Here is a 25,795-nt window from a genome sequence, read left to right as displayed (position 1 = left end):
GCTTTCTCCAGGTCTAGTCCTAGGATGGCTCCGGTGTTTCTTGTCATGTCGTCAAGGATCTGGTTCTTTAGTTGTAACTAAAGATGGCTAAGATGTAACAAAGATAGCTGTTGATACGGTTCAGTAAGGCGTGTTCCAAGACCACGCACTACGTGAGAGAGATTGGGTGTAGGTTCTCCAAACTCAACGGCTTTCCGTGCTTGGGTATGAAGATACCCTTTAACCTCTTCCACTGCTCCGGGATGCAGCCTTCTCTCCAGCACTTGTTCATATAGCCCGTGAGTTTGGTGACAGATTTGTCGTCCAGGTTTTTGAGCGTTTTGTTGTTAACCCTGTCCGGTCCTGGGGCTGACTTGCCGTTGAGTCCTTGGAGTGCCGTTCTGATTTCCGCCTCGCTATAGTCTTCATCGAAATTGGGACTAGGACTGCCAGTGTACCGGCTGTGCTCGACCGTCGGTCGTTGCGGGAGGTACTTGTCGCAGAGTTTCATGACGATTTCCTTCGCGCTCGCCACCCCCTTCTCTTTGTACAGAAGTCTCTGCATGTCGGCTCTTTGCTTGGATTTGCTTTGGGTTTCACCCAGGATGTGCCCCAGCAGTCGCCACGTGTTTCCGTTGTGGAGGTGGCCATCCGCAGCGTTGCAGACTTCGTCCCACTGTTGCTTGCTCAAGGTTTTGCAGTGCTCTTCGATTTGTTTGTTTAGTTCGGCTATCTTTTTCCTCAGCTTTCGATTGAGCCGCTGGACTTGCCGTCGGGTTTGTATGGATTTCTTGGCTTCCCAGAGATCGGCGAGGCGACTGTCCATTTTCTCCGTCAGGATTTCGGGAGTGATGGTTTGCGTGGCCGCCTCGACATGCCTGGTCAGGTCCGCGATCCATGTGTCAATGTCATCGATGGGCTCGTCGTCTAGCCTGATATCCCGGTGCTTGCGGAACTTCTCCCAGTCTGTCCATTTGAAGCTTTTGACCGGGGGGGGGGAGGCGTTCCCGCTCGGGGGATCGTGATCTCAATGATCATGTGGTCGCTACCTAGGTCTTCTAGGGTGTTTCGACAGGTAGCCCTCTCGGTGTTTTTGATCATTGTTAAGTCCGGTGTGGTACCACTTGCAACCAAATTGCCCATTTGCGTTGGGGCGCTGGAATCTGTGAGATTCCAAGTCTTGCGAGTCCTGCCACAACTGTTTGCCGTTGGTTGTGGTGTGGCCGTACCCCAGGTATGGCACGGCACGTTGAAGTCCCCACCCAGTATTAGCGGGTTCAGCCTTGCGAACTAGGTCGTCTTTTTGAGCAGGGAGAGAAAACGCTGCCGTCTTTTGGATGGGTTACTGTATATGTTCAGTATAAAGATGCTATTCTTTTGCGTTCTGTTAGGAATGATTTTTATCATTATACGCACGGCCTGCGGGCCTTTAATCTCATGTTATATGGGTACTAGGCCCTGTCTGATTAGTGTGGCTATGCCCCTATCGTTTTGGAATTTAGGGACGAGGGCGCGGTAGCCCGAGATGTTGGCCGACACGCCCACGGTTTCTTGTAGCATTATCACACCGCGTTTGGGTTGGATGTTTCTTACATATTGTTGTAGGACAGGTTTTTCCCGGCTAGACCTCTACAGTTCCACTGCCAGACCAATAGCTCTTTATCGTGTCTGGCCATCCTGGAGTCTTGAATAAGGAGCTGTTGAGAAACTGGAGCGGTGCACGGGGGGCGGTGCCAACATGGGAATGTCTGAGAGGACGGGATCTATATTATGAGTTCCCGTGTTCGGCTGTGGTGATTGCGACAGGGGCAGTGCCCACATCGCACATTCCTCGAGCTTGACCACCCTGGTTGTGAGGCCGGATATGGCGGAAGACAGATTGCCGATTGCACTTTCTAGTTCGGGAAGCATGGCTTTTATTTCCGATCTCGCCTGTTCGGCGCAGCTGGTGTCTTGGCTTTGTACGGCTCGCTTTTTCGCGGGTGGGGTTGCTTTGGTCCTGTTCCTCGCCATTGTTGCTCGGAGCAGGAGTGCTGACGGGAGTGGGTCTAGGGAGTTGCGCTGGAGGCGCGACCTTTCTCGGTTCGCGTACCTCTTGGGTTAGCTGTTGTACTAGGCTCCTGAGCATGGCGTTCTCACGTTTTATTTCTGCAATAATCTCATTGTCAATGTTATTTGTGACTTTCCTTTCTGAGGCAGTTACTCCGTAGACCCCGCGCCTTGGGGCACACTTGACCGCATCTGCCCAGCTTACCTTTTCTGAGAGGGCCTGGATGGATCTGGACCTGGCTCAGCCCGGTCCAGGGGTGCGACTGCGAGCTCTGCTCCTCGACCGGCTGTGCTGGCGGGATCGAGGGGCCCCGGTAGCCGACGTCGATCTGGAACTGGCCCGGCCTCTGCATCTGGATCTTGCCTTTTGCAGGGCGGGGGCTTGCTCTCCTCCGGATTCCTTGACCGCCTCGAGTTCTGCTTCCGCTTCGGCTCTTTTTCTTTCCCATCTTCGTTTCTTAACTATATATGGAGTCTTGAACTTTGCTCGGCAGGATTTGTCTGCCGTGGAGTGTTTCCCTCCGCATAGGCGGCAGTTTGGGGTGCACTGGTGATTGGGGTCTGGGTTCTTGGCACCACAGCCTCTGCAGATCTTGTCCTGGAGATTAGGGCAGACGTCCATACGGTGCCCCAGTCTACCGCATTGGTGACAGATGTCGACCTGCTTCCTGTACAGCGAACATGCTGTCTTGGTTTCGTTCATATTTATTTTCCCCAATGCCAAGACATGCTAAGACAGGAGTAACTAGTAACAATGGAGCAGCAATTCTTTGTTCTGACCTCGGTTCTCTCACTGCGTGGTGCAATACATTGCGTATGAAGCTAAACATAAGAAAATCATAAGAAAATGCAAGTCGATGCGTGAAGTCCGGCGTACTAATGTTGTAACGGTTTAGCACATCGATAACGTCCCTCTCGACTCTGTTTCGCCGTATAAACACTTCGGTATCGATGTGTCCTCCGACCTTACTTGGAATGCCCACATTGCAACACGTAATAGACAACGCTAATACATCGTTAGCCTGCAATTTCTGACATGCCCCAGGGTCTTTTCTCTCAAGAGAGCTACGAAAGCTCCGTACAAAACCATGATCCACCCTAAACTTGAATACACTGCCTCACTTTGAGATCATAGCCACGACAATGTAACTTATTCAATAGAAGTGGTGGAGAACAGTTCCACACGATATATGTTCTCAAGATACAAGAGAGCAGAAAGCCCACCAGCGCAATGAAGACAGGGCTAGCATACTTAGCATCGCGCCTTAACATCTTGGGTCTCCATCTCGTTCACAAGCTATTTCATCATCCTGTACTTCGGAACGAGCTTCTTTAGTCTCCCCATTGCGTATCATCTCGGCTATAGCCTCAACCTTCACGCAGATCCTTCACCTTCTTGCATTCTTTCGATCCGAAGACATCTGAAGAGTCTAATCGCCTTTCCAGGACTGTTGTCTCCATAAGTGAAACTAGTCATTTTAAATAAACTTTATGCAACGTTTTATTTGTGAGTGCTTTCGTGTGTTTTTCATGTGTTCATGAGCATAATTTGAAGTTTTTCGACTTCGAGCTAAAGATGAATTATTTACCTTTGACCCCTGATTCGATAATATTGTGTTGTTGATGCTTTTTGATGCATACTTTATGTCGAACTTCTTCCCCACTTCCCTCTGTAATGCCTGCGGCCCTGAGGGTAATAAATAAATAAATAAATAAGTAAATAAATAAGAAACATGTTCAGGGTGTCATGAATGACGCCTATTTTCAATTATTGGTTTATGAGCTTCTGTTCTCTCGTGGCTCTTTATTTACAGGCTTTCGACGGCCTTATTGGACCCATAAACGGGCGGCCCGGCTTTCGTGTGGTGTCGATTATGAACCGGCCAAAATCCCGAGGCTCCATTTCCTTGCGCTCAGCAGATCCCAACGACTACCCAGATATAGACCCAAACATCCTCGAGCACCCTGACGACCTTATGGCGGTAGCTCAAGGTAAGTAAAATCTAAACTTCTTGACAACTGTAACCTCGTGAGCACGTCGCACGACACGTTAGCTCTGCTTAGGGAAAGCTCGAAGCCCAAAAAATAGGTATCCTCTGGCTAGGCAATGAACCGTGTGCAAGTTTGACTATCCTGTATTTACGCAGTAATGTGATCAAAGCAACAGACGGCTAGCAGCCCATACAAGAGAAAGGTGAACTAATCTCGCGCAACGAAGGCGCCTTTGTATTCCCTTAGAGACAGTGGTCTCAATGACACTCCAGACGAGTGTTGTGTTTCGTGTATGTTTGTGTATTTTGCTGTCAGCTGTGGAAATAATTTCATTTTTCATCTCATTCATCTGGAGTGGCATACTAAGCGTTCCACCAGGCAAACCTTGCCATGGTTCATTAAAGAGATTCTCCTCTCTCTTTTTTTTATTGCGATAGCAATTATATGGACACTCCAGGAGCATTTTGCAGTAGCCGCCTCCGTCCAAGGGCGACGGCGAAGTCCCAGGCGATAAAAAGTCCAAGGGCGATAAAACCGCCGCCGGGCGTCGTATGCTGTACATGCGAGTGAACGCAAGTGAGGGAAGCCCACAACTGCGGCTCAATCTGGTGCGCGCGAAGGAGAAAGTGGAGGGCAAACGCGCCGTATTCCGTGCCGCGAAAGGCTGCGGGGGGATGGGAGGGATGGAGGGGGAGGGGGGAGGGGCGGCGTTGTGCTCCGGCAGCAACTACGCATTTCGTGAACGGGAGAAGGAGAACTGATGACGGCAGCTCAATCTCGCGCGCCATATATGGAGGAAAGCGGGGAGGCAGCACGGGAGGGAGGCGGGGGGGGGGGGGGCAGCTTCGACTCCGCCAACAAGTGCGCACTTTGCACGGCCGCGTGCGGTCGCGTGCGCCGTATCTTGAAAGGTATCTGCATATGGCTCATACCTTTGTGCGTGCTATGTTCTAACTGCTCTTGCGTTGAAGCGATAGACAGCACAAATGTCACTTCACTCGCTGCTGCTGCCGCGCTTGCTCACACCCACACTTTGACAGCGAGTGCAAGGTCGATCCAAATAGGTCGCGAAACTTCGGGCGAAAAGCGGTTCAGTACAGATTGTCACCGACATCAGCAAGGGGGGTTATGGGAGCAGCGATTGAAGCGCGAATACGTTTGCAGGGAACAAACATTGGGAAAGAGAAAAGCGTTTTGTAATTCAAGCGAGACACAGTTAGAGTCATTCAACGAAAATAAAATTCCTTGTCACTTTTATATATTCGAGACGAGTTAAGAAAATACAAGTTTATTCAATTTTATTATCATTAATAAAGGCATTTATCTTCGGCGCCCATCGTTACAGGGGGCGTTGACGCCACTATCACTCGCAATGCAATACACCTCTTGAAATGAGCAGAAAGGCGCACTCGTAAAGTTCACCTGTTCAAATACGCCCCCCCCCCCCCCTCCCACCACAGTTTGTGCTTTCTTGCTTGTCGAAGTTTGTCTGAATTTTGTGACGCGGGTAGCTTCATCGCTTCTTAATCTATTCATTCAAAAGTAGTGAGTTACGACCGCCAGATAATTGTTTTCGTGCGACTGCGCAGGCCGTCGAGCTTGGCGTCCGACGATAGGATCAGCAATGTACACCTAAAGCTTTCTTCGGCCTCCAAAGAAAGTATGTTCTGTGAAGGGGTGCGATTTCGACAGCCGTACGGCTGGTTTTTCCTGCAGCGCTTTCCGCGCTGAAAGCTCGAAACGCCCATCAAGTCTAATGGCGGGGCATCTGAATATATAGCTCCAAAAGCAGGGCAACAAAACAAATTTCGCGCCTTCGAAAACAAAATGACGTCACTTCTGCTTTTAACGGACATGGCGTCACATTATCTTTTCTTCCGCCGGAAGTGTTCCCGCCACATACAGATGGCGCTAGGCCCCATGAACCGCCGATGGACCGCCATGTTTTGAACGTATGCGCTGCTATGGAAGCTTCGCTACCAGGTGTATTTACCTTGGCGAGTGTCCGCGGTCATCTGGGGTGATGTGTTCACGTGCGTGTGCGCGCTGATACCGCGCTTGTGAATTCAGTTAGTAAGCGAATGTTTGCAAGTTTATACGGCCCATAGAACTACTGCGCTTAGTTCCTATTAATTTGCTATCGCAATCGATGCTTTGCCTTTCGGTCAAAACTGCGACATTTTGAAACAGGCTATCATAGCGTAATAACTTTCCGCCGACATGTGCTATCATGACACAAATTACTACAGTGTAATCAAAAAACAAGAGTATAGAAAAATATAAACCTTGCAGGACGAAAGGGAACGATTGACTGATAACAATGTTTGTCATTCACCTTTGCACAACTAAGATGTTTAAGCAGAGCGCTAAATTAAAAGAAAAACAACAGTCGTACAAGCACTAAACGCGATGGTTAACATCAGTTATATCGTCGATATGAGTACGACGCAAATCATTTGTTAAGCGACACTGGTACCAACACTTCTCGGTTTGCCTGCCAAAAGTTATATGGTTTCCTAGATATGGAAACCAGAATAAGTAAGGCGCGTAACTGCTCAGAAGAGGACGCCACTGGATACGGATTTTACAATCGGTTGACGTAGTGCGCCAGAGGCTCTGACAAGAGCACCAGGCCTGTTCGGGAAGGACGTTTGGGTTTCGAGAGAGCTACTCCCAATGATAAAGCTAGGCAGCAGCTCATAATACTAGCACCAGTGACATAGAATGAAGTTACACTACGGCTCAAACGGAAAAAAAATAATGAGCGCTTTCACACTCATTCGAAGGCACAAAAACATTCATCGACCGGGTGCTGAATACGGATGCTATGAGAAGCATCGGTGCCAAGCCGTGGAACGTCACGTTTCCTCCGTGTGCCGGGGCAGGAGCACGGTGGAGTCAGCAGTACATCGAGTGCGTCTTCCGGCACGGCGCTCAAACGGTGTGGCATCTCTGCTGCACCGTGGCCATGGGAACGCACCCGGAGGCAGTGCTTGACGAACGTCTCCGGTAAGTATAAGCGAATGGTTCAATGTGAAGAGCATTCTCGGCGTTGTCAGGGCAGTTTATTTCCGGCTACCTAAGTTCCCCGGAATACGAGCCGATCCAGACAATAGTGGAGCCTAAAAATTCTATTCTAAAAAGGCCTATTCTAAATGTAGCGCCGTCTAAAAACGTGCGCCGCTCCCGCAGCTATGCGCCACCGGGTGTGCGCGGGCTTCGTGGCGGCGCCGCTAGGTGGTGCCACGAGTCCAGGGGGAATCACGATAGAGGAGCCCGGCTGCAGTACACTCATCATACTGTAGACTATAGGTATATATGAATAGTCATCGTAGGTGAGTTCCACCCTAATGTTACATAGTTATGCTCGTGAGGGCCGACTGATACGCATCTTAGCGTCACGAAGACGCACACGCCCGCAGATCCCAGTGTCTCAGTACAAGGCGGAATTTGTTCGCCTCTCGTAAAGAAACAAGTGAACACAAAATTAGAAAACGAGGTGCTCCTAAAGTGAACGGCGGAACAACAGCTAAGCTATGAATTATGCATAACCGCAGCACTGTATAGTTTAGGGTGTCAATATTTACTATCGTAATACGAAGAAATACTGTAAAACAACGATAAACAATTCCCGGCTATTGCAAAGCTGAGCGACAGCACTAATCGTAACCCTTGCAATAGCGAGAGAGAGGAAAAGCACGGAGGTTAACTAGACGATTCTTCGATCCGGTTCGGTACCGCGCACGCTGGTCCGGGAAAAGGAGGTTAGAAAGAAGGGACGAGGAAACAAAGAAATAAAATATGTAATAAAAGTAGACAATACAAGTGTTTACTGAGTTTGATGGAACGCAAAAACTACAATAATGCTTTCACGGTGTTCTGATGGGATATCGAGTAGCGTATATATAATAGGACTATTTCTTCCGACAGAGGTGACTTTGTCGAACTTCTTTACTTTGTGGAACATTTTGGGCCTCGTTTGAAGTCAGAGAAGCGCACAGCAACATTAGGTTTGAAGAAAGAGTCACGAACATGGATCAAAATAAATGACCTGCTAAAGCGCGCAGGTAGCTGTGCCTGAAAAGCGTGGACGCACGATATCGAGGAAGAGGTCACGAAAGTTGGTAACCATTTACAGGGTAATCGAAAGTGTAAATAGACTACCAGGAGTCATTATACAGAAAGTGAGGGGGACAAAGAGCGTGAATTGGATGAAAACAATGGAAACAAAAATGACCATGGAGATTTACAAGAATACGAAGAAATTAGAAGGGAAAATCTCTACGATAACACTAAGAGAACTGCCTTGCTATTTGAGGCTTGTGCTGGTTGGCTAAGGACAAAAACACAACGGAGCAAATCTTCGCAACTAGATGAAGCATGAGTATGCTGCAGCGAAAATCCGGAGACCGCTCAACAAATCCTAATGGAATGCGAAGGGATTCACCGAGTGAGACCCGTACGCAACGTACGCCTTCCAGAAGTGCTTGGATTGAAAGTGGACGGAAGCATCAACCGTTGGCTGTCGCAATAAGCAGAAGACGTATTGAGTATTGGTGAAAAGAAAAGCAGGGAAGACAGTGATACTAGCGAATTCGTTACAGTCATAGTTCGCGGTGCAAGGAACATAAAGTTCTGAGGAAGAGAAGGAAAGAAGGTTAAAGAGATGTACACAAGAACATTAGAATGAAAAGGATGTATTGCGTACCTGAGCAACTCGAGCAAGCTAGGTGACTATTTGTCATCGCCCCGTTCCAAAAAGGATGCCAATAAATCACCATCATCATTATTAGCACACTGGTAAATCAGCGTCTCCTTGAACGCTACTGCGAACGCTGGCACAGAATACTGAATGATAATTTACTCTCCACCACAGTGGTTGCAGACTGCGGGGTCTGCCACCTACGTGGAAGGCGTTTATAGGCAGTCTATATCAGCATACGTATAGTGTATTAAAGCTCGATAATTCTTTCTGCGTGAAAACTGCGGTGAACAAGGTAAACTGTGCGCTGTCTACTTTCTTGCTAAACCCGCGTGTCAGATATTTCATGACATCCTGGTGTGCGTTGTGCCGCATTAAACCTGAAAAGTAGCAATTTATGTGAGCTAAGTTCACAATTCATTTCACTCATTAATATAAAAGGGTGGCTGCACTTCCACCACTGTATATGCAGGGTCAGAGGTGGCTTGACTGGCTTGCGCGTGGCTGACGCTTCAGTGATGCCCGACATCATAACCGGTCACACAAACGCGCCAAGCATGATGATTGGCAGCAAGGCGGCAGCGATGATCATAGAGGACCACATGGCATTTTAATGAGAAGATGAAACAGCGCTGGCATCGGCCCAGGACGACGGCTGAGGAGCAACGCCCACCGCCTATGGAAGATTTGTCGAGGTTGGTGCACCACTGTGTGTGTGTGTGCGTACACATGCGTGAAATAATGAAATAAAAATTAAATTGGAAACCATGATACACTGTGTTTTACTTTAAGACGGCCATGATTTTCATATCCTACTCGCTTAGAAACTGTAGCACTATGTAACCATTTCAAAACTTCGACGTTTTTCAACTATTATGCTCCATTTAAGAATGAAAATGCGTCAAATGGAGCGGAAATTAAATGCTTTTAAACATAGGGGATGACGATGGTATGACGGCGCCTGTCCGCAAGGAGCAGCAGTTCCCTGGAGTTTGTACTTGATTAAGGAAGTCTAAGCGATTTAGACTGCAAGTGCACTGCACAAGTCTGTGCAATATTGATGGAGGAAAAGGTGTACTCAAGGTTAACTCGGTACGCTGAGCACAAATGAAAACTTCCGTCACGCATGACTGCCTTCCAGCGGCAGGTTTGCGCGCAATACAGCATCTTGAATATATTGAAGAGCCGTATTAAACCTAACAGACATGATGGCCGGTCGACGCTCGCAGTATTCATGGCTGTTTCCAAAGCGTACGGCTGCGCATTGCGGACAGCTATTGTTAACAAACTGCAAGCCATGGGGCTAGCAGGGAACATCCTGCGCTTCATCCAAACCATCTTTCACAACCGAGTCATTCAAGTCCTACTAGAAAATATTCCGAGCAATAAGACAGTCGTTTTCCATGGAGTGCTGCAGGAGCGTGTCTTATACCTTCTACGCTTCAACATCGCCTTGGGTGGCCTCCTATAAGTGCTAGGCTTCCGAGCACTAGTCCAAACGTCGATATACGCAATGACATCTGTGTCTGGTTGTCAGAATTCCAGCACAAACATCTAGCACGGATAAGCAAGGGTACTGTTTCATCGCGTGAGACCTACCTTTCAAACACTGGCCTCTCCTTATCAGCAGCACAGTCATCTTTCGTGCTTTTTCCTGGCCTGGGTTGACAATCAACGCGACTGTAGCTGAATATGGTAGGTATTCCTATACGACAGTTTACCAGTGTTCGTTTTTGGGCGTAATTTGGAGAGTAATATGACACTGCGGCGGGTTGCAATGGGCTCCCTTGCGGCGTCCTCATTAGAAAGGCTGAATGCACTTAAACGGATCGCTGGCATATACTAGGGTAATCATTCCACCCATATGTTGGAACTGCGCTTTGCACTTGTAAGTACAATATTATACCAACTGCCGCTGACATCGCGATCGGAAAGCCAATACCAACGCTTAGAAATTATCCTCAGGAGAGGTCTTCGTCTATCTCTAGACGTTCCTGAATCAGCATCCAGGAGAAACATAATGCATGAAGCTGAGTACCTATCTTTCCTCCCTCAAGCATCTCAGACCCTACTGACACAATTACTTCGATTGAGTGAATCCATCACTGGAAAAGCCTTTCTTCAAAGAAACCGTGCTCGACCTCGCTCCCATTCAAATTCGGCATTGAATAGACTTCATGTCCTTGGCTTTCAACAACTTAAAAGAAGCCAGAGAGTCGACCCTCACAAGCGATGCTTGCAGATGTCATATGCAAAGTCACTGTCCATTGGCTACTTTCCAAATGATCTGCTCCTATTAAAAAGGCTCGGTCACTGGTGCTGGAATATTTAGAACTAATATACGAGAATAACTTGCAAGTTACACAGGTGAGGCGGTCAGCATACATATAGACAGTTGTGCTGCTGCAGTCTGGGCTACGACCCTCGGCTTCAGCTGGGACGGTTGACTAGAAAGCTTGGTTTCATCAATGGTCGCAGAGGAAGCTGCTACAACTACTGCACTGAGCCAACAGAAGAGATGCACTGCCCAGGATGTGGTCGTTCTTGCTGAATCAAAGTGCGCACATTTTCAGTTGTCGCATGGTTTACCGTCAAACAAATTCTGTCAACAGTCTCTAGACCTTCTATTAAACCTCAAGAACAAGGTATCTACAGTCAAATTTCAAAAGGCACCGTCCAAAGTTGATGTTTTCGGAATTAGAAAAGTTGACCATCTCACATGCAACGTTATCAAGCCCTTCAATAAGTAAAAGCGCCTAAAAATTTTCAACTAACAAAGGAGGCGATTTGCCGTTATTTTGGGAAACTGGATGCCACCGCATGAGCCCTGCATGATCAAAAGGCCACCGAACTGGGAGTCCACGCTAATTTTTTCGAATCAGAACGGGTTCGGCGCACATGGCAGCTTGGGCAATTAAAGACAGGGAGAACGTTTTTCTCGCTCTGTGGAGACTGCAGAGAGATGGGTGACGCGGAGTACTTGCTATGGTCTTGACGGCGTTACAATGCGGAACAATCATTTTACTTGATGCCATGAGCAGAAGAGGTTTCCCACGCGATTGCGAACAACTTCTGGTGATTTCAGAAGGTCACCAAACCATCTAAAGTAAGGTAACATGCCCTCCTTTTGCGTTTCTTAGGGACAGTGGACTCTCAGGCACGTTGTAATGAACTGTATATCTAGAAAGAGGCGCTACAGATGCAGTAATTGCCAGACTCGTCTGCAGGGTTAAAGCCGCCTGTAGCACCACCATCACCACTACCATCATTCAGCGCAGTCTGCAGTCAATTATACTTCTCACTCTCGGTGCTGCACAGCTGCTTCCTACCTCTCAATTGCGTTTCATGTGACTATCCAAGTGTTGTTATGAGCGTCGTCGCTTTCATTCGCAGTCGCGTGCTAGGCAAGCTGCCGGGCACATGAACGTCGCCACTATGACAAGGTCGCTCTCTCTCACTCTTGGCTAGCATCTGCGTGTGCCAGTCAAAGCACTGAAAGCTTAATAAGGTTGCCTGTGCAGATGTACGCGCTTTCTTGCAAGTGGCGCAACGTATTATCGCAGCATTGAGACCTGAACCGACGCAGCACTTTTTCATGCTGCACTATTTTCCTAGCTTAGCTAACGCAGCACTTTCGAAGAAATAACTGTCACATAACCACAGCAGTGCTGGTGAAACGGAAATGTACACCGATTTCTTCTATTCATTTTTTACACTGCTTCATTGGACCTGTCACCTGCCAGTGATCCAACGTTGAAGCGAAAGTGAACACTGAGTGCTGGCTGCTCTGACAACACTGGGATTGTTGCTGTTTCTCGCTCTGTGCGGCCTCGGGTAATCTTTGTGAGAAAGCTTGCTCCTGACACCCATCCCTTACGTCTCGCCCACCAACTGTCAGCCATTGATGCAAAGCCGCTGTCTTGGACTCTACTAAAAAACGAAGTACGATTCATATGCGTCACTTCATGTTTCTGTTAATGAGGACTCTATCAGCGTCTAAGGTATCCTTCATTGTGGCCATGCTCTTGTTTCTACAAGCCCTTCAGAAGATAACTTTACGATACAATGATACTGAAGAATGTTCAGCGAGATGAAAAGACGGTTCAGTGATGTGAGAGTTTTCTATCAAAATATTCGTGGATTACGCACAAAGGTGAACGAATTTTTCTCCAACGGCATTTCAGCTTCTTTCCGCATCATTGCCTTAACAGAGACCAAGTTGTGTCCTCCAATATTATCTAGTTCGCACTTACCGCCCACTTATAAAATTTTCCGACAAGACCGCGATCCTTCACAGAAATCAAATGGCGCTGGGGTTCTCATTGCGATCAATCAATCATTCAGATCCATTTCAGGATCATTTCAGGATAAGGCAGTTGCGTCTGCCTTTAGCCCCTACATCCCAGACAATGTATTGTCTAAATAAAGCATGCATTCATTCATTCATTCCTTCATTCATTCATTCATTCATTCATTCATTCATTCATTCATTCATTCGTTCAGCGCCCTGATTTAGAATGTGCAAAGGTATGTGTCTGGGTAGAGATTGTTGATGCTGGTAGGAATAGGCTATTAGTAGTAGGAAATTTCTATGTTGCGCCTGATATGGATATTGAGATGTACATTACTATTCTAGTCACTACTGAAAACGCTATATCGGCCCATGGTAACCATAAAATACTCATAACTGGCGATTTTATTACGCTTGCCATTTCCTGGATAAATGATGAAATTTCAACCCCCTCTTTTGACCTACCTGCCAAGTGTAACTCGTTACTTGATTCTATATCTTTTAAATCTCTGTGCCAATTTAACAATATCTTGAACTCTTGTGGCGATGTACTAGACATATGTCTTAGTAACGCAGAAGCTGCGACTGTGTCCTGTGGCGATTTTACCCTTGTCAAGCGAGATAAATATCATCCCCCGCTTCATATTTCCTTACAGATCGCGATACCTAGTAGTAGGAGATTAAAGGATACAGCGACACCTCCGTCATTTAATTTCTCAAGCGGAGATTACGTAGGTCTTTAACACTACGGCAATAAGGCGGACTGGTTTTCAGTAGAAGAATTAAGGGATGTTAATGACCAAGTCACGAGATTCACGAATATTCTTCATTATGGAATGAAGAACATTATACCACTAAAACGCGCTAACCACTCTAAATTTCCGCGCTGGTTTTCTGTTTTACTGAGAACAGCTTTAAAGCTTAAAGAGCATGCCCACAGGAAGGCACAGCGTATTAGTCAGGAACACTGGAATATAGATTTTAAAATATACAGGGCACCCTCTAAACATCTTTACAACCGGGACCCTTCCATCTATATAACACATGTGAAAGCTAGTACTTCTAAAAATTCAAAATCTTTCTGGAGACACGTTCATTACCAGTCATCCAACAAGACGAAACAAGATATGTTCGCAAGCTAGCTTACCTAACTCTCGTTCGTCCTAAGCTCGAGTATGCATCTCCCATTTGGTCGCCTAACCAGAAATACCAAATTGAAACGCTAGAACGGATCCAGAATAGAGCAAGCCGCTTCATCATAAACGATTACCGCGAACAGTCTAGTGTTACACAAATAAAACTTAAGCTTTCATTACAATCCTTGAGCACTCGACGAGACATTGCCCTTTTATCACTGTTCCACAAATTCCTTCACTAAACTCGAACACCCGCATGCTTGAAACGACCCTACTCCACGTCACATAGGCTTCATAATCATTTCAGCTATGCCCGCCTTTAGGGGTCTACAAAATCATTCCATTACTCTGCTCTTCCTCATGCTATCAGAATATGGAATTCGCTCCCGGACAGCATAGCAAGCCAGTCCAACTACGATTCATTCCGCGATGCCTTGGCTGAATACATGACTAAAGAAAAGTGAAGTTTTACGTTTGTCACACAATGCTTTCTATACTTGCACTATCTTTTTCGGGTTAATGTCGCATTATTACCGTTATGTCGCTATGTTTACCGTTTCGTTGGAATATCGCGTCCGTAACTTTTCTGTCATTGTTTTTTCATTATTACTGTTTAACACTCTGATCTTATTAATTACACGACTTCACTGAAAATAATCTGTGATTTATTTCTTGTTATTATATTATGTTTTTTATGTTTCTTCTTTTCCCTAGTGAATCGTGAACTAAATAATTTTTTTTCATATTTAGTTGTACTTCCGGTTGTAGGTTGTAAACAGATACGGTTTATAGATGTCTTGTATTCTATGTATTTTCTATGTACTGCCCACCTTATTCAATGCCTCACTTTGAGGCCTGTAAGGTATTTTTAAATAAAATAAAATAAAAAATCTCTCCACCTAGAGGCGACAGCCAGCCTGTTCCAGATGCCTCGGGAACCTTCGCCCTACATTTCGGGTTAGTGAGCCTTCCAATGACCTTTCGCTAGAGAAGTTTATCAGTCTCAGATGAACTTGTATTTCACAGCATCAAACGCTTAAAACCGTCTTTTTCGTGTGGTCCTCATGACATTCCACCTGCTTTGATTAAGACGAACGGCGCCTTGCTTGTTACAGTGCTTCCTCGTATTTTTAATTCTGCTTTAAAGACAAACACGTTACCGAAGGCTTGGAAAACAGCGCGGGTCGTTGCCGTCTTTAAGTCAGGGACAAAAAGTGCGGCGACTAACTACAGGCCTACTTCTCTCCTACGTGCAGCATCTGAATTATTCGAGTCAACTGTACTCAATAGGTTATTCTTCCAGTAAAAATACTATCATTCCTCAGCAGCAAGGTTTCATATCGGGATGCTCCGCAACTACCAACCTTGTTAGCTTCTTGATGCACGCCTCTCAGGCAGTGTATAGGCAGGACAGCTGCGTGCCATTCGTATTAAACTCCGTAAGGTGCTTGATGTTGTATACCACAAAAAACTCCTTAAAAAGTTGACATAACTTGATCCAGAGCATACTCGTTCTGGCCGAAGAACAGAGAACCATACATGTAAGCCACTCCAACTTTCCAGAGGGAAGATTATACAACGGCGCCTGCGAGCACTGTGCCGAATGCGGGCAGCACGATGTCATTGATAGCGGCGACAGTGGCGATGCGATAACAGATTACGCCACGCCGATTTTCGAGCCGATAGCAACGCGATCCCGCACACGGCATATCGAATGCGAAGGTGCAGTGGCTGGCGAAAGCCTCAGAGCCTCCTTAGGACGCTGGGTGGTAGACAGTTGTTTTAATTGGAGCAATGAAAATAAGTGAACAAACCATATTAGCTGAACAACTAGAATTGTTGAAACAGCAAGTGGGCTTCTCGGACCTTGCGAACGTTGCGGGCGGCCTCCTGACAGCTTCCAACAAAGCCTGCAGCGACAAGTTTTCAGTTATTGTCATAAGTACAGGCTAGTACAAACACTTTGGATTCGTGTCTGGCCTGCCGCATACCCTAGGGCACGTAGAAAACCTTCCTGCTCTCGTGCCGCTCACAGCAAAAGTGGATGGAATTCCACTGGCCAAAAACTCTAAAGAACAACTCTGTCCAATTGAGATCGTCAATCGTGACTGGTGATCTTGCACCACATCTAGCAGGGGACATATGCAGGGCTCTGGAAGCCAACCTTTGTGACTGAATTGCTGCTCATAGAAGGCGCATTCAAAAACCACGCGGAAAAATACTTTTGGGAAGGTACCGTTTAATGCCAGTCAACGAAAATTTATGAATAATGCTCTATTGTGCTTGAGTGAGCCTGAACTTTTTTTTTCGTTGACTTGGATCACACGTATCCTGCTGCCGGGTACTGCAACCTGAATCACTGCATTGTTTTGCCTTCGTTTCAATTTCCGCTGCAGTGAGTTGGATGATGGATGGCGCATGGAACGACGGATACTGTCAACTGAGGCACATATAAAACCCCTCTCCAGGGGGATTTGAATAATAAAGAAATAAATAAATATCAAGTCATGGCTGCGGCGTGCGCCCGAGTGTCTCACGGCAAAACTTGAAAAAGCCTCATAAGGTCTGTATAGAATATTTTAACTGTAAAATGCATTTAAGGCTTCGTATTAAACTTTTCCCTCTAACACAAGAGAAAATATTCCAATGCAAACCTTTAAAGACACGTCCAAGAAAACAATTCCTGCACAGACTTTATGAGCGAATCAAACAGCTGTCGTTGCTTGATTGTTTGTCAAGTATTTCTTTTTTTGCCTTATCAGCATTAAAGCTGAACTCACATGATACTTTCAAGTAACCTTTTTTGTATTAAGGGAAGAATACGGACTTCTAAACACTTGAATATATTGCGACAAGCCTCAGAGTGTTCTAAACAATTTGTAATAATATTTTCTTTCTTTAGCCAGTTTCGATGCCTTCCCTGGAGGATACGGTATCTGACGTCCTGAAACGGTACCGGGCCACGTCAAAGCAGGACATTGTGACGTTTTGAAACTCGCTCTGACTCAGTCGGTCGCCTCGTATGCTGCTACTCGTTCTGAAAAGAAATGTAGCAGCATAGTAAATGATAGAGTGAGTGAGCCGAAGCGAGTCTGTAAGCATTACAATGTCCTGCTTCGACTTGACCACGTACTATGCCATGACTTCACAACACAGTGCAAACTAAACTGAAACCAACGGTATAAAGGCTGTTATATTAAATTATTAAGGTGTCCTGAAGCTTGACATTATTCTTTCTGGGGTTTAGAGGTACCGCGCCTTCCTTTAAAAAGAAAAGAGGACGAAAATATTGCGTCATTACTACTGTAATTATGATATTACATGGACCTAACGCTGCTTGGTATTTTTCACCGCGCATTTTAGTTTCACAGTGAGCTCAGTGAGGGTTTACTGCTCACATGTTATACCTAAGGGGCTATATTCCATGTCAAGATGCGACGTTTACCTTCGCTTCATGACCACAACCGTACCCAGTTGGCGATTTGTGGTATTTCTCATTTTGCCATCACGTATTAGTGTCCTGAGTCAAAGTGGCGGTAATACATTAAAGGAAAGCATTATGCCACTCAAATTCATTCTGTGACTTGCGGCTTCTTTCGCAGCCTAGTTGTCCTCCAAGCCAGATCGTGTGCAAAGTCATAAACCATCCATGTTGGCATCATGACATGTTTGTTTAATTCACTTATGCTAAATAGAATATGCAACCCACAGCAAAATGCAGCGGGTTGCGTTAGAAAGGGCCCTTCCGTAATTTTCAAATCGGACTTAGTTAGTTGCAAAAACTGTATGGCTTCTGTATTTCATCAATTGTACTGGCTAGTTACGCCAGAAAATTTGTTGATAATGTCGAAATTGTTCGACGTGCTTTGTGACACGCAAATTTTTGGAAACATTATTGACAAAAGTATTAATCTATGTACCTATGCCATTGATATCCTCTAGTAAATGTAACTTATTTAGTTGTTTCATAAGCTTGTTTGCGTACCGCCATGCGTGCCTTAGCAACTGCTGCCAGAGGTAAATTCTTATTTTAGTTTAAATTGCATACTTGCAGAGACATGTTGCTTGGCATTTCAGTGCCTATCTGTGACGTCCGTCACTGAGCAGCAGGACAATTTTTATACTTTTTGCTCAAGCATGTGAGGTTACATGCGAACGTTTGTGAAGCATTCTTTTCTTTTTAACACAAGTACACAAACCGTTCCATTATTTTGAATGCACGCTGCATGGTATGTAATATCTACTGCATATTTTCAGCAGTGAGGTCATTCGCTGCTCTATGTCAAATTGTGCCATCTGTAAGGACATTCAAGTTTACGTTGTAACGTTGCCAGTTGACAATATTTTTTTCGTGATAAGCTGCCGTAGTGGCGTTGTGGCTTTGGTGTTGTGCTGCTAAGCCCGAAGGCACGGGATCAAATTCAAACCGCCGTGGCCGCAATTCGATGAAGTCGAAATTCAAAAATGCGCATTGTGTGCACGCTAAAGAGCACCAGTTAGTCAAAAACTATTATGGAGTCACCCAATACGGCATGCCTCAATAATATCATGGTTTTGGCACGTAAGAACCTCAGAATTTGATTCGTCCATAAAGTTTTGCGATATTTGTCATTTTCGCATATTCGTGTCTAAAGTGCATTATGCTACTCGTATTTATTACCTGATTTGTGGCTTCTTTGGTGTAAGATTTAGTGCCAGGTACTACCATTTATGTTGGTATCATATTTCGCTCTCTTGTTTGACTACTCGCTACGAATTCGTGTGTGGCATACGCCTTTATTTCTGTGATGGAGTTTGTGATTAGTCTTTGACCATTCGCCTGTGTGTGTGTGTGTGTGTGCGTGTGCGTGTGCGTGTGTGTGCGTGTGCGTGTGCGTGTGCGTGTGCGTGTGTGTGTGTGTGTGTGTGTGTGTGTGTGTGTGTGTGTGTGTGTGTGCGTGTGCGTGCGCGCGCGCGCGCGCGCGCGTGCGTGTGTGCGTGTGTGTGTGTTTGTGCGTGTGCGTGTGCGTGTGTGCGTGTGTGTGTGTGTGTGTGTGTGTGTGTGTGTGTGTGTGTGTGTGTGTGTGTGTGTGTGTGTGTGTGTGTGTGTGTGTGTGTGTGTGTGTGTGTGTGTGTGTGAAACTATATCATGTGTTCAGTTACCTACGTTTGTGGTTTGTGTGGTCAAACCTGACAGAACATACAGTCTGTACAGTAACACAGTGCTGGACAAAGAAAATGAACTGGTGTTCTAGTGGCCAAATTTGTTTGGAAATTCAAAAAGTAACCATTATTTAGATTACTGCCGGTCTTCTGGTGTGTGCATATTTTTATTACAGAAAATCAGTTTCCCAGTTGGCAGCTTTCCTGTCCATTCATTGGCGGTCATACAGCATGCTTTTTAAGCATACAGATTCTTTATAAAAACAAGCTCTAAGCGAAATTGGCAATTCTGTAGAGGAGTTTCCTACACGAGGCGGACATACATTGCCGGTGATATCATTAGTTTTGGAACAGTTTAAAAATTTGTTCTAGTTTACTATTTCAATAATATTTTAGGACAATTTGATTGACAAACTTCGAGCCAGTCAAATTTTTATGTACCCTGATTAACAGAACCTTTAAAATAGCCCCTCCCTCAAGAGAATTATCTAAGAATTTCGACGCTCAATCCAGGCAATATCGAAAACAAGCACACCGGGAGCGCCGAAAAGGCAGCCCCGCTATCATGTCAGATACAAACGCTTCGTGACGAAAACTGCGACGAAGTTTGAAACTGAACATGGCGGCGATTACTGATACGGCATGTTTTGCTTGGCAAACCTCTGACGCGACGTGCTGCATTAGTCTTTGCCTCGACATTCCATCACTTAAACTTAGTCACGGGACGTTTCCGTGTGACGTAGCGACGAGGCGTGCTCTGTGTCGACATTGCTTGGATTGAGCTTTAAATTCGATGAGAAATACCATGAATGAGACACAGTTATCTAGATTTAAAAATTGGCAGTGGATTAAAACTTGACCCGCCTCCAAGTTTGGCGTTTAAACAACTGACCTGCCCCCAATCCCACCCCCATGCACGAATAAAATAATTAAAAATTTCAGTAAATTTTTCTGAAATTCCCGTCCTTAACGGCAAAGTATGTCCACCTCGCTTAGAAGTCCCTTACAAATCCCGCCCCTGGCGTGCACTGGTCATTCGGATATCGCGCGGATGTCGGCTGAACGTAGCTAGAGAAAACCGGTAACTAAATTTGTAAACGTCGAAACGTCCATTTTTGACGTCCGTCGGACCAGCCCAGGATGCGTACAATTCCTCTGCGCCTTATAGTCCTATACGGACGTCCATTAGTGCATCCCGTGGATATCTTATTTTGGAAGTCCTGCGGACTTTCCTAATATCCCGCAACGTGATCCGGAGGAAGTCCCAGGGTTTGTTACCCATTGGGCAAATGTGCGTCTCCGCAGACTACGCAGGCATGCCACCGTGACTGTGTGTCTGGCGTATTGGAGACGCAGCCCAGGCCGCGAACAGTTCGGTGGCAACACACCGAGACAGCCTAAGGTGCCTTCGGAACTGCATTTCCTCAGCAAAAGTAAAGGCTGTTAAAACATAAACTTCCGACAAGGAGCCGTTGTTACCTTTTCGTCCGAGCACTCGCGGACGACGTCGTCGACGAAACGCGCAACTTCCGGTCTCTCGGCCGGCGGCCGAAACATGATGCCGAAAGCTTGCTTGAACACACTAGCTTCCGCAGAGTCTTCGTCGGTTGAGTCCCCGCTGGTCGATTCGGAACTTCAACTGGATGAATCATCCATCTCCGAAAGCACAAAAAGCGCAATTTGGTGATGCGAAGCACCACTCGTTGCTTCCGAGAGGCCGCGATTCGCGTTTACGGGCGCGCGCGCGCCATAGCGGTACGTTGGCTGTGGGTGGCCTGACATCGAGCGACTTCCGGGCGACTCCGTCATTTCTTTTTTTTTTGCGGAGTAGAGAGTGCTGCTCCGTGACGCTGATCTAGCGGTGGAGCTACTCCCAATCCGCCAATGAAATATACGGGAGGCCCTCTCAATCTCCCAATGAAATAGACTTGCTCCGTAAGGAGCGGAAAAACCACTACCGGAAGCACTCCGAATATGCCATTGAAATTGACCGTTGGTCAACAAGAACCGTGCAGCCGCCATGGCATCGGCAAAGCGTGCTCGTCTCACACTCCTGAGGCCCGCGAGTACGATTCTCACGCAGATCGAAATTTACCTAATCTTCAAAGCCACTATTTTACTTTGTTTGCAAGAACCTCCCTGAGAAATTTGGCATCAATTCGAGTCTCTTATGACGTGTTCTTGCTCTTTGCGCCGTTGGCCGTTTTTGGCACCATCTTTCGGTCACGCCGACTACACCGACAGATTTTCGCGTAATGAGGCCTCTATATAATGCTTTCACGTTAAAACAGGACGAGCGCTGTTTGCATCTCTTAATCTCCATTTTTTCGCCCCTTATAATAGTTATACCGGTATCTCTGACCAAGAGTCATGTCTTGGCCAGAATTACAGGCGCAAGCTGTAATCAGTGCAACACAGCGGTTGCTGTAGATCGCTGGGAGGGGCCTTCGTTCTGCAGTGAGCTTAAAGATAGGCTGACGATGTCGTCTGAACACCTAGCTCAAACAAAGGCTGTGCTACGTATATACCGTCATCCACTGCTCCTGCGACAGGGGCACAAAGCCTGCAGAGCATAGATAACACGTTGCTCAAGTCGTGCCACCCCCTCGCGACAGTTCGCGTTAATTTCGATGGAAACACGTTGAAAGTCACCTGAAACCCCTGAATCCTTGTTTAAACGCCGCATTAACCCGAAAGCACAAAAAAGAACACTCCACAGCAAATGTTTTTGCACTTACGTCGCACATGAAACCACCGCTTCCAGTTTCGGTTTCACAGACATCAGATAACGTACAGGTGCTCCCAGAATAATTCGGAACGCCGGACACGCAGCTGCTCGTCGGCGGAGCGCGCCGGTGAATAAATACAGGCACGATCTGCGCATGCGCGGTCTCCCTAGCGAGCAAGTTCCGCTCCCTAGTGCATCTAGATTGGCGTTCTCTTGCTCCAAAAGTGTAGGGCTAGGTGCCCTTTAGCATTGTGCAATGGGGGCTGGGCGAATGAATGTCTTTATCACAGCATGCAGCGTAATCTATAAATAAAGGCTTGTGGATTCCTTTCAGCGTGTTCTCGCCATGGTTTGTATCCCGTCTGGGAGATAGCAATGCTTTGCGGGATTACCTGCTAGTGAGGCGGCTTGGCTACAACGGCATCGCTGCCTTATTTTCCATCCGTGTTAGCCTGTCCTGCGAAGTATTATCTGCCGATCCGTGTTACTACTAGCTTCTTAATACGAGGACAATTTCCACTATTACATGACCCCTCTTAACGGCTATGTCTGCGATAGTGGCAAGAAAAGAGTTTACAAAATGAAATAACGTGGCTCGTTCATCAAGGGCAATTTCACGCACAGGAAGTCACTTCATGCAAAGGGCACTCTAATGAACTCTTCACAACTGCAGTCATTTATCGGAGCACCACGTTGCGTGGTTCGCATATATTGAACGCCAATCAATCACGGAATCTGGACCATTGGTAGCGTGTATCCTAACGTATTGATCGCGTGTCGGCATTTGTTGGCGCAGATACTCATTTTCATACTCATTTTCTTTTGCTCAGAGGCAATATAGAATGATAATCAAGGGTAGGCTGTGTCAGCTGAATGTAAAAAAAAATAGTAAGGACAACATATTAAATCTAAATAACAGGAAGAACACAGGGTTTATTTTTTCCACATAAAACAAAAAGAATCGAAACGTAACTGTGTTCAGTCTAAAGCAGGTGGCATGCTCCATTATCAATATCTCGCAAATGCGTAATCCACGCGAAGCGCAGCTTGCAGGCGGCGTGGAATTGACTCGTAGAGCGAATCTACGAAGTCCCTCCTCTCACCAAGGCGCTTCCACTCACGCGTTATGGCAAGCCATAGCTGGTTGGCACTGGCCCCTCCCAGATTCAGCTTGGATAAACTTTCCTTCATCGTACGCCACACGTTCTCCATAACATTGAAGTCTGCACCTTTCGGAGGCCAGTTAAAAACGCGAACACCACGTTCTTTAAGACGTTTTTACACAGCTCTTGCGGTGCGCACCGGGCTCAGGTCTTGTTGGAACAAGAAGCAGCCATCGTTCAATGGCCCGTCCAGAGCGTATGGCAATAGGTGGTAGTCCATAATTTCGCAGTAAGCTTCAGTTGTGAACGATGGGGGCAGTCGGATTAGCGGACCGAGGCCCTCTTTGCTAATTGCTCCCCAAACGTTGACAGCACCGCGACCGCTGCTGTAGATCTCGGAAACCTACCTATGCTTTTGTATACACGAAAAGAAGGGAATAGATAATGGTCTTTTCTGATGAAATAGCTTTCGCGCGTCCGAAGAATTTGTGCTTAAAAGATCAGAAGTAAAAGGAAAATACGTGCAGTTCTATGGTCTCCATACGCGGTGCTCTTGATCCTATCTAGATGAAAGTCTTGATTCTTCTGAGAATATGACTTCCTTCCTTTCTTCAGTTGTCCAGCGCTCGTATGTCCTGCCAAACTCAAGGTTCCGGCGTTTTTGGCGCACCGTAAGGTGTGACATTGTGCCGCGACAAATCCACGAAGACCAGCCTCTCGCATGTGCCTTCTAATTGTTTCCTCACTGGCTTGCAGGTTGAGGGCTGTCTTAATCTCACGGGCGCTCTGAAAAGGGTCGTCAATGGCTGCAGCAACAATGAGAAGGTCGGACTCTTCCGACGTGCATCGGTGTCGTCCCAATCGTGCTGCATATTTGAGTCGGTCGTCTTCATCCCTGTTTGCTTGGGTTATTCGGTTTACCGCACTTATAGACTTTCTTGTGAGGCGGCATATCTCACGCTCTGAAATGAGCTTAACTATATTTCTCCGCACATTCATCGGCACTCTTTTCGGCATGTTGCGTCGAATGGAATAGGGCGGAATAGGCGTAACTGTCATTCTTTAAATATGTTCGTATCTCTATCAATCCAGCCGCCGATATCATCAGGGTTGCATCATGACAAAAGAAGGCGCCCAAGCAACCAAACATGCAGATACGAGCGCTCATGCTCCAACGCGAGTGCATGCGCAGACACAGCTTGCCACAGACACCACCGGCCCAGCCCTTCTTGACAAAACGTTAAGGGGCACCTAGAGCTACCGTTTTGGAGCAATTCAACACAAACTAGATGCACTAGGGAGCCAACCTTGCTCGCTGGGGAGACAGCGCGCACGTAGACCATGGTACCGCTGTTTCCACGGATGCGCTCCGCCGGCGAGTGGCCGCGTGCGTTGCGTTCCGAATTTTCCTGGGAGCGCCTGTACATGTTTTAAAATAAATTTCATAGCAGCGACACTTCCTGTGAAACGTTCTCTGGTAAACTACAGAACTAAACACTTAAAGCTTAGACAAACAAAAAATAAACACACACGCTTTGTCGCTTTCAAGTTGGCCTAACATCTTAACGCAAGTGAAGTTTCAACAGGCTGATATTGATTATGAAATGGCGCGGCCGTGGTTGACCACGTGCATGAAGAACAGACGTGCGCGCATAGCAGAATCGACAGAACGACAGAATCGCATAGCAGACGAGTCGCCGCGGCGATCGCTTATCATGGATAATGAGGCGCGAAATCGCCTAGTCTCCTCTCGCACGAGAAGATAACTCCGCCTTCGGGCAACAAGAACGTTTACCAGCTCTTTCCTTTCTGCTTGCGCGTCTTTCTTCCGCTAAGCGATAGGAACTCTTTGTTTCGCCATCAAGAGCCCTTTGGTACTTTATCCTCCATTGGTTCTTTCTATATTATATTTCGTTTCCGTCAAGTTAAAGCTATTGAATAGTGTGGTTTGCCGGCAGGAAACAAGTATGCAGTGCCGAGTCGAAGTAACACGCGCGCTACAAGCAAACAAAGCAGGGCAATTTTTGCTTTCATGCACTCTGGCCAGTAAGTCGCTTTTAAGGTGGTCAGTTTTGGTGTTGCAGAATGTCAAGCAGCCGAATCCGCAGCAAGGCGACATCGAATGTTGCAGTAAATGCGCATTTCTTGTTGCTAGTTTCTCACTTGATTTCGTCTTCGATCACCCAGCTGCGGTTACCGACACACACACACACACATACACACACGCTCGCGCTATCTCGCTCTGATCACCAAGGTATCTTTCAGAACCCAATCACATTTCCACTCGGTGAAGAAGACCACATGGCCGCGCCGTCATTCACTTGCAACCGGCTCCATGCTCGGAGCCTAAACAACACGGAGCCTAAAACCAACAATAGCCACCAAATAAAACCAATAGCCAACAAGAGCCCATCGGAGCCTAAAAACAACAATAAACATGCAGTACCATGCCATTGGCTATCGCATGTTGAAGGACGTGCAATAAAAAGCGCTTCAGGATTACACCCGACCGTCTCGCTGCGGCTAAACCCACTCTCAGTTTGACACGTGCACCACATTTACACAAAAGAAGTGGCGCTGAAACGCGCCCAGTTGCACGCACGCGACGCCAGTGCCGCTCGAATATCGCGGGGCATACCTTCAGTCTTCCTCGCTTTCTTTTTTTTCCCTCTC

At 46.6% G+C, this 25,795-nt stretch overlaps 2 protein-coding genes across 2 annotated transcripts in view; one reads left to right on the top strand and one right to left on the bottom strand.

Annotated features, from left to right (window-relative positions):
- LOC142573342 (uncharacterized) overlaps positions 1-9,469 on the top strand; it is a 63,154-nt gene extending 53,685 nt beyond the window's left edge. The window contains exons 21-23 of the mRNA XM_075682999.1: positions 3,843-4,020; positions 6,807-7,029; positions 9,195-9,469. Coding sequence (XP_075539114.1) covers positions 3,843-4,020; positions 6,807-7,029; positions 9,195-9,336 — 543 coding nt within the window. The 3' untranslated portion in view covers positions 9,337-9,469. The remainder of the gene's footprint in view (positions 1-3,842; positions 4,021-6,806; positions 7,030-9,194) is intronic.
- Positions 1-25,795, bottom strand: part of LOC142572653 (uncharacterized) — a 338,433-nt gene that overhangs the window by 128,963 nt on the left and 183,675 nt on the right. The window lies entirely within an intron of this gene.

Source organism: Dermacentor variabilis, chromosome 2 (genome assembly GCF_050947875.1).
Source record: "Dermacentor variabilis isolate Ectoservices chromosome 2, ASM5094787v1, whole genome shotgun sequence".
Classification (NCBI taxonomy): Eukaryota; Metazoa; Arthropoda; class Arachnida; order Ixodida; family Ixodidae; genus Dermacentor; species Dermacentor variabilis.
This window is presented reverse-complemented; position numbering and strand designations above follow the sequence as displayed.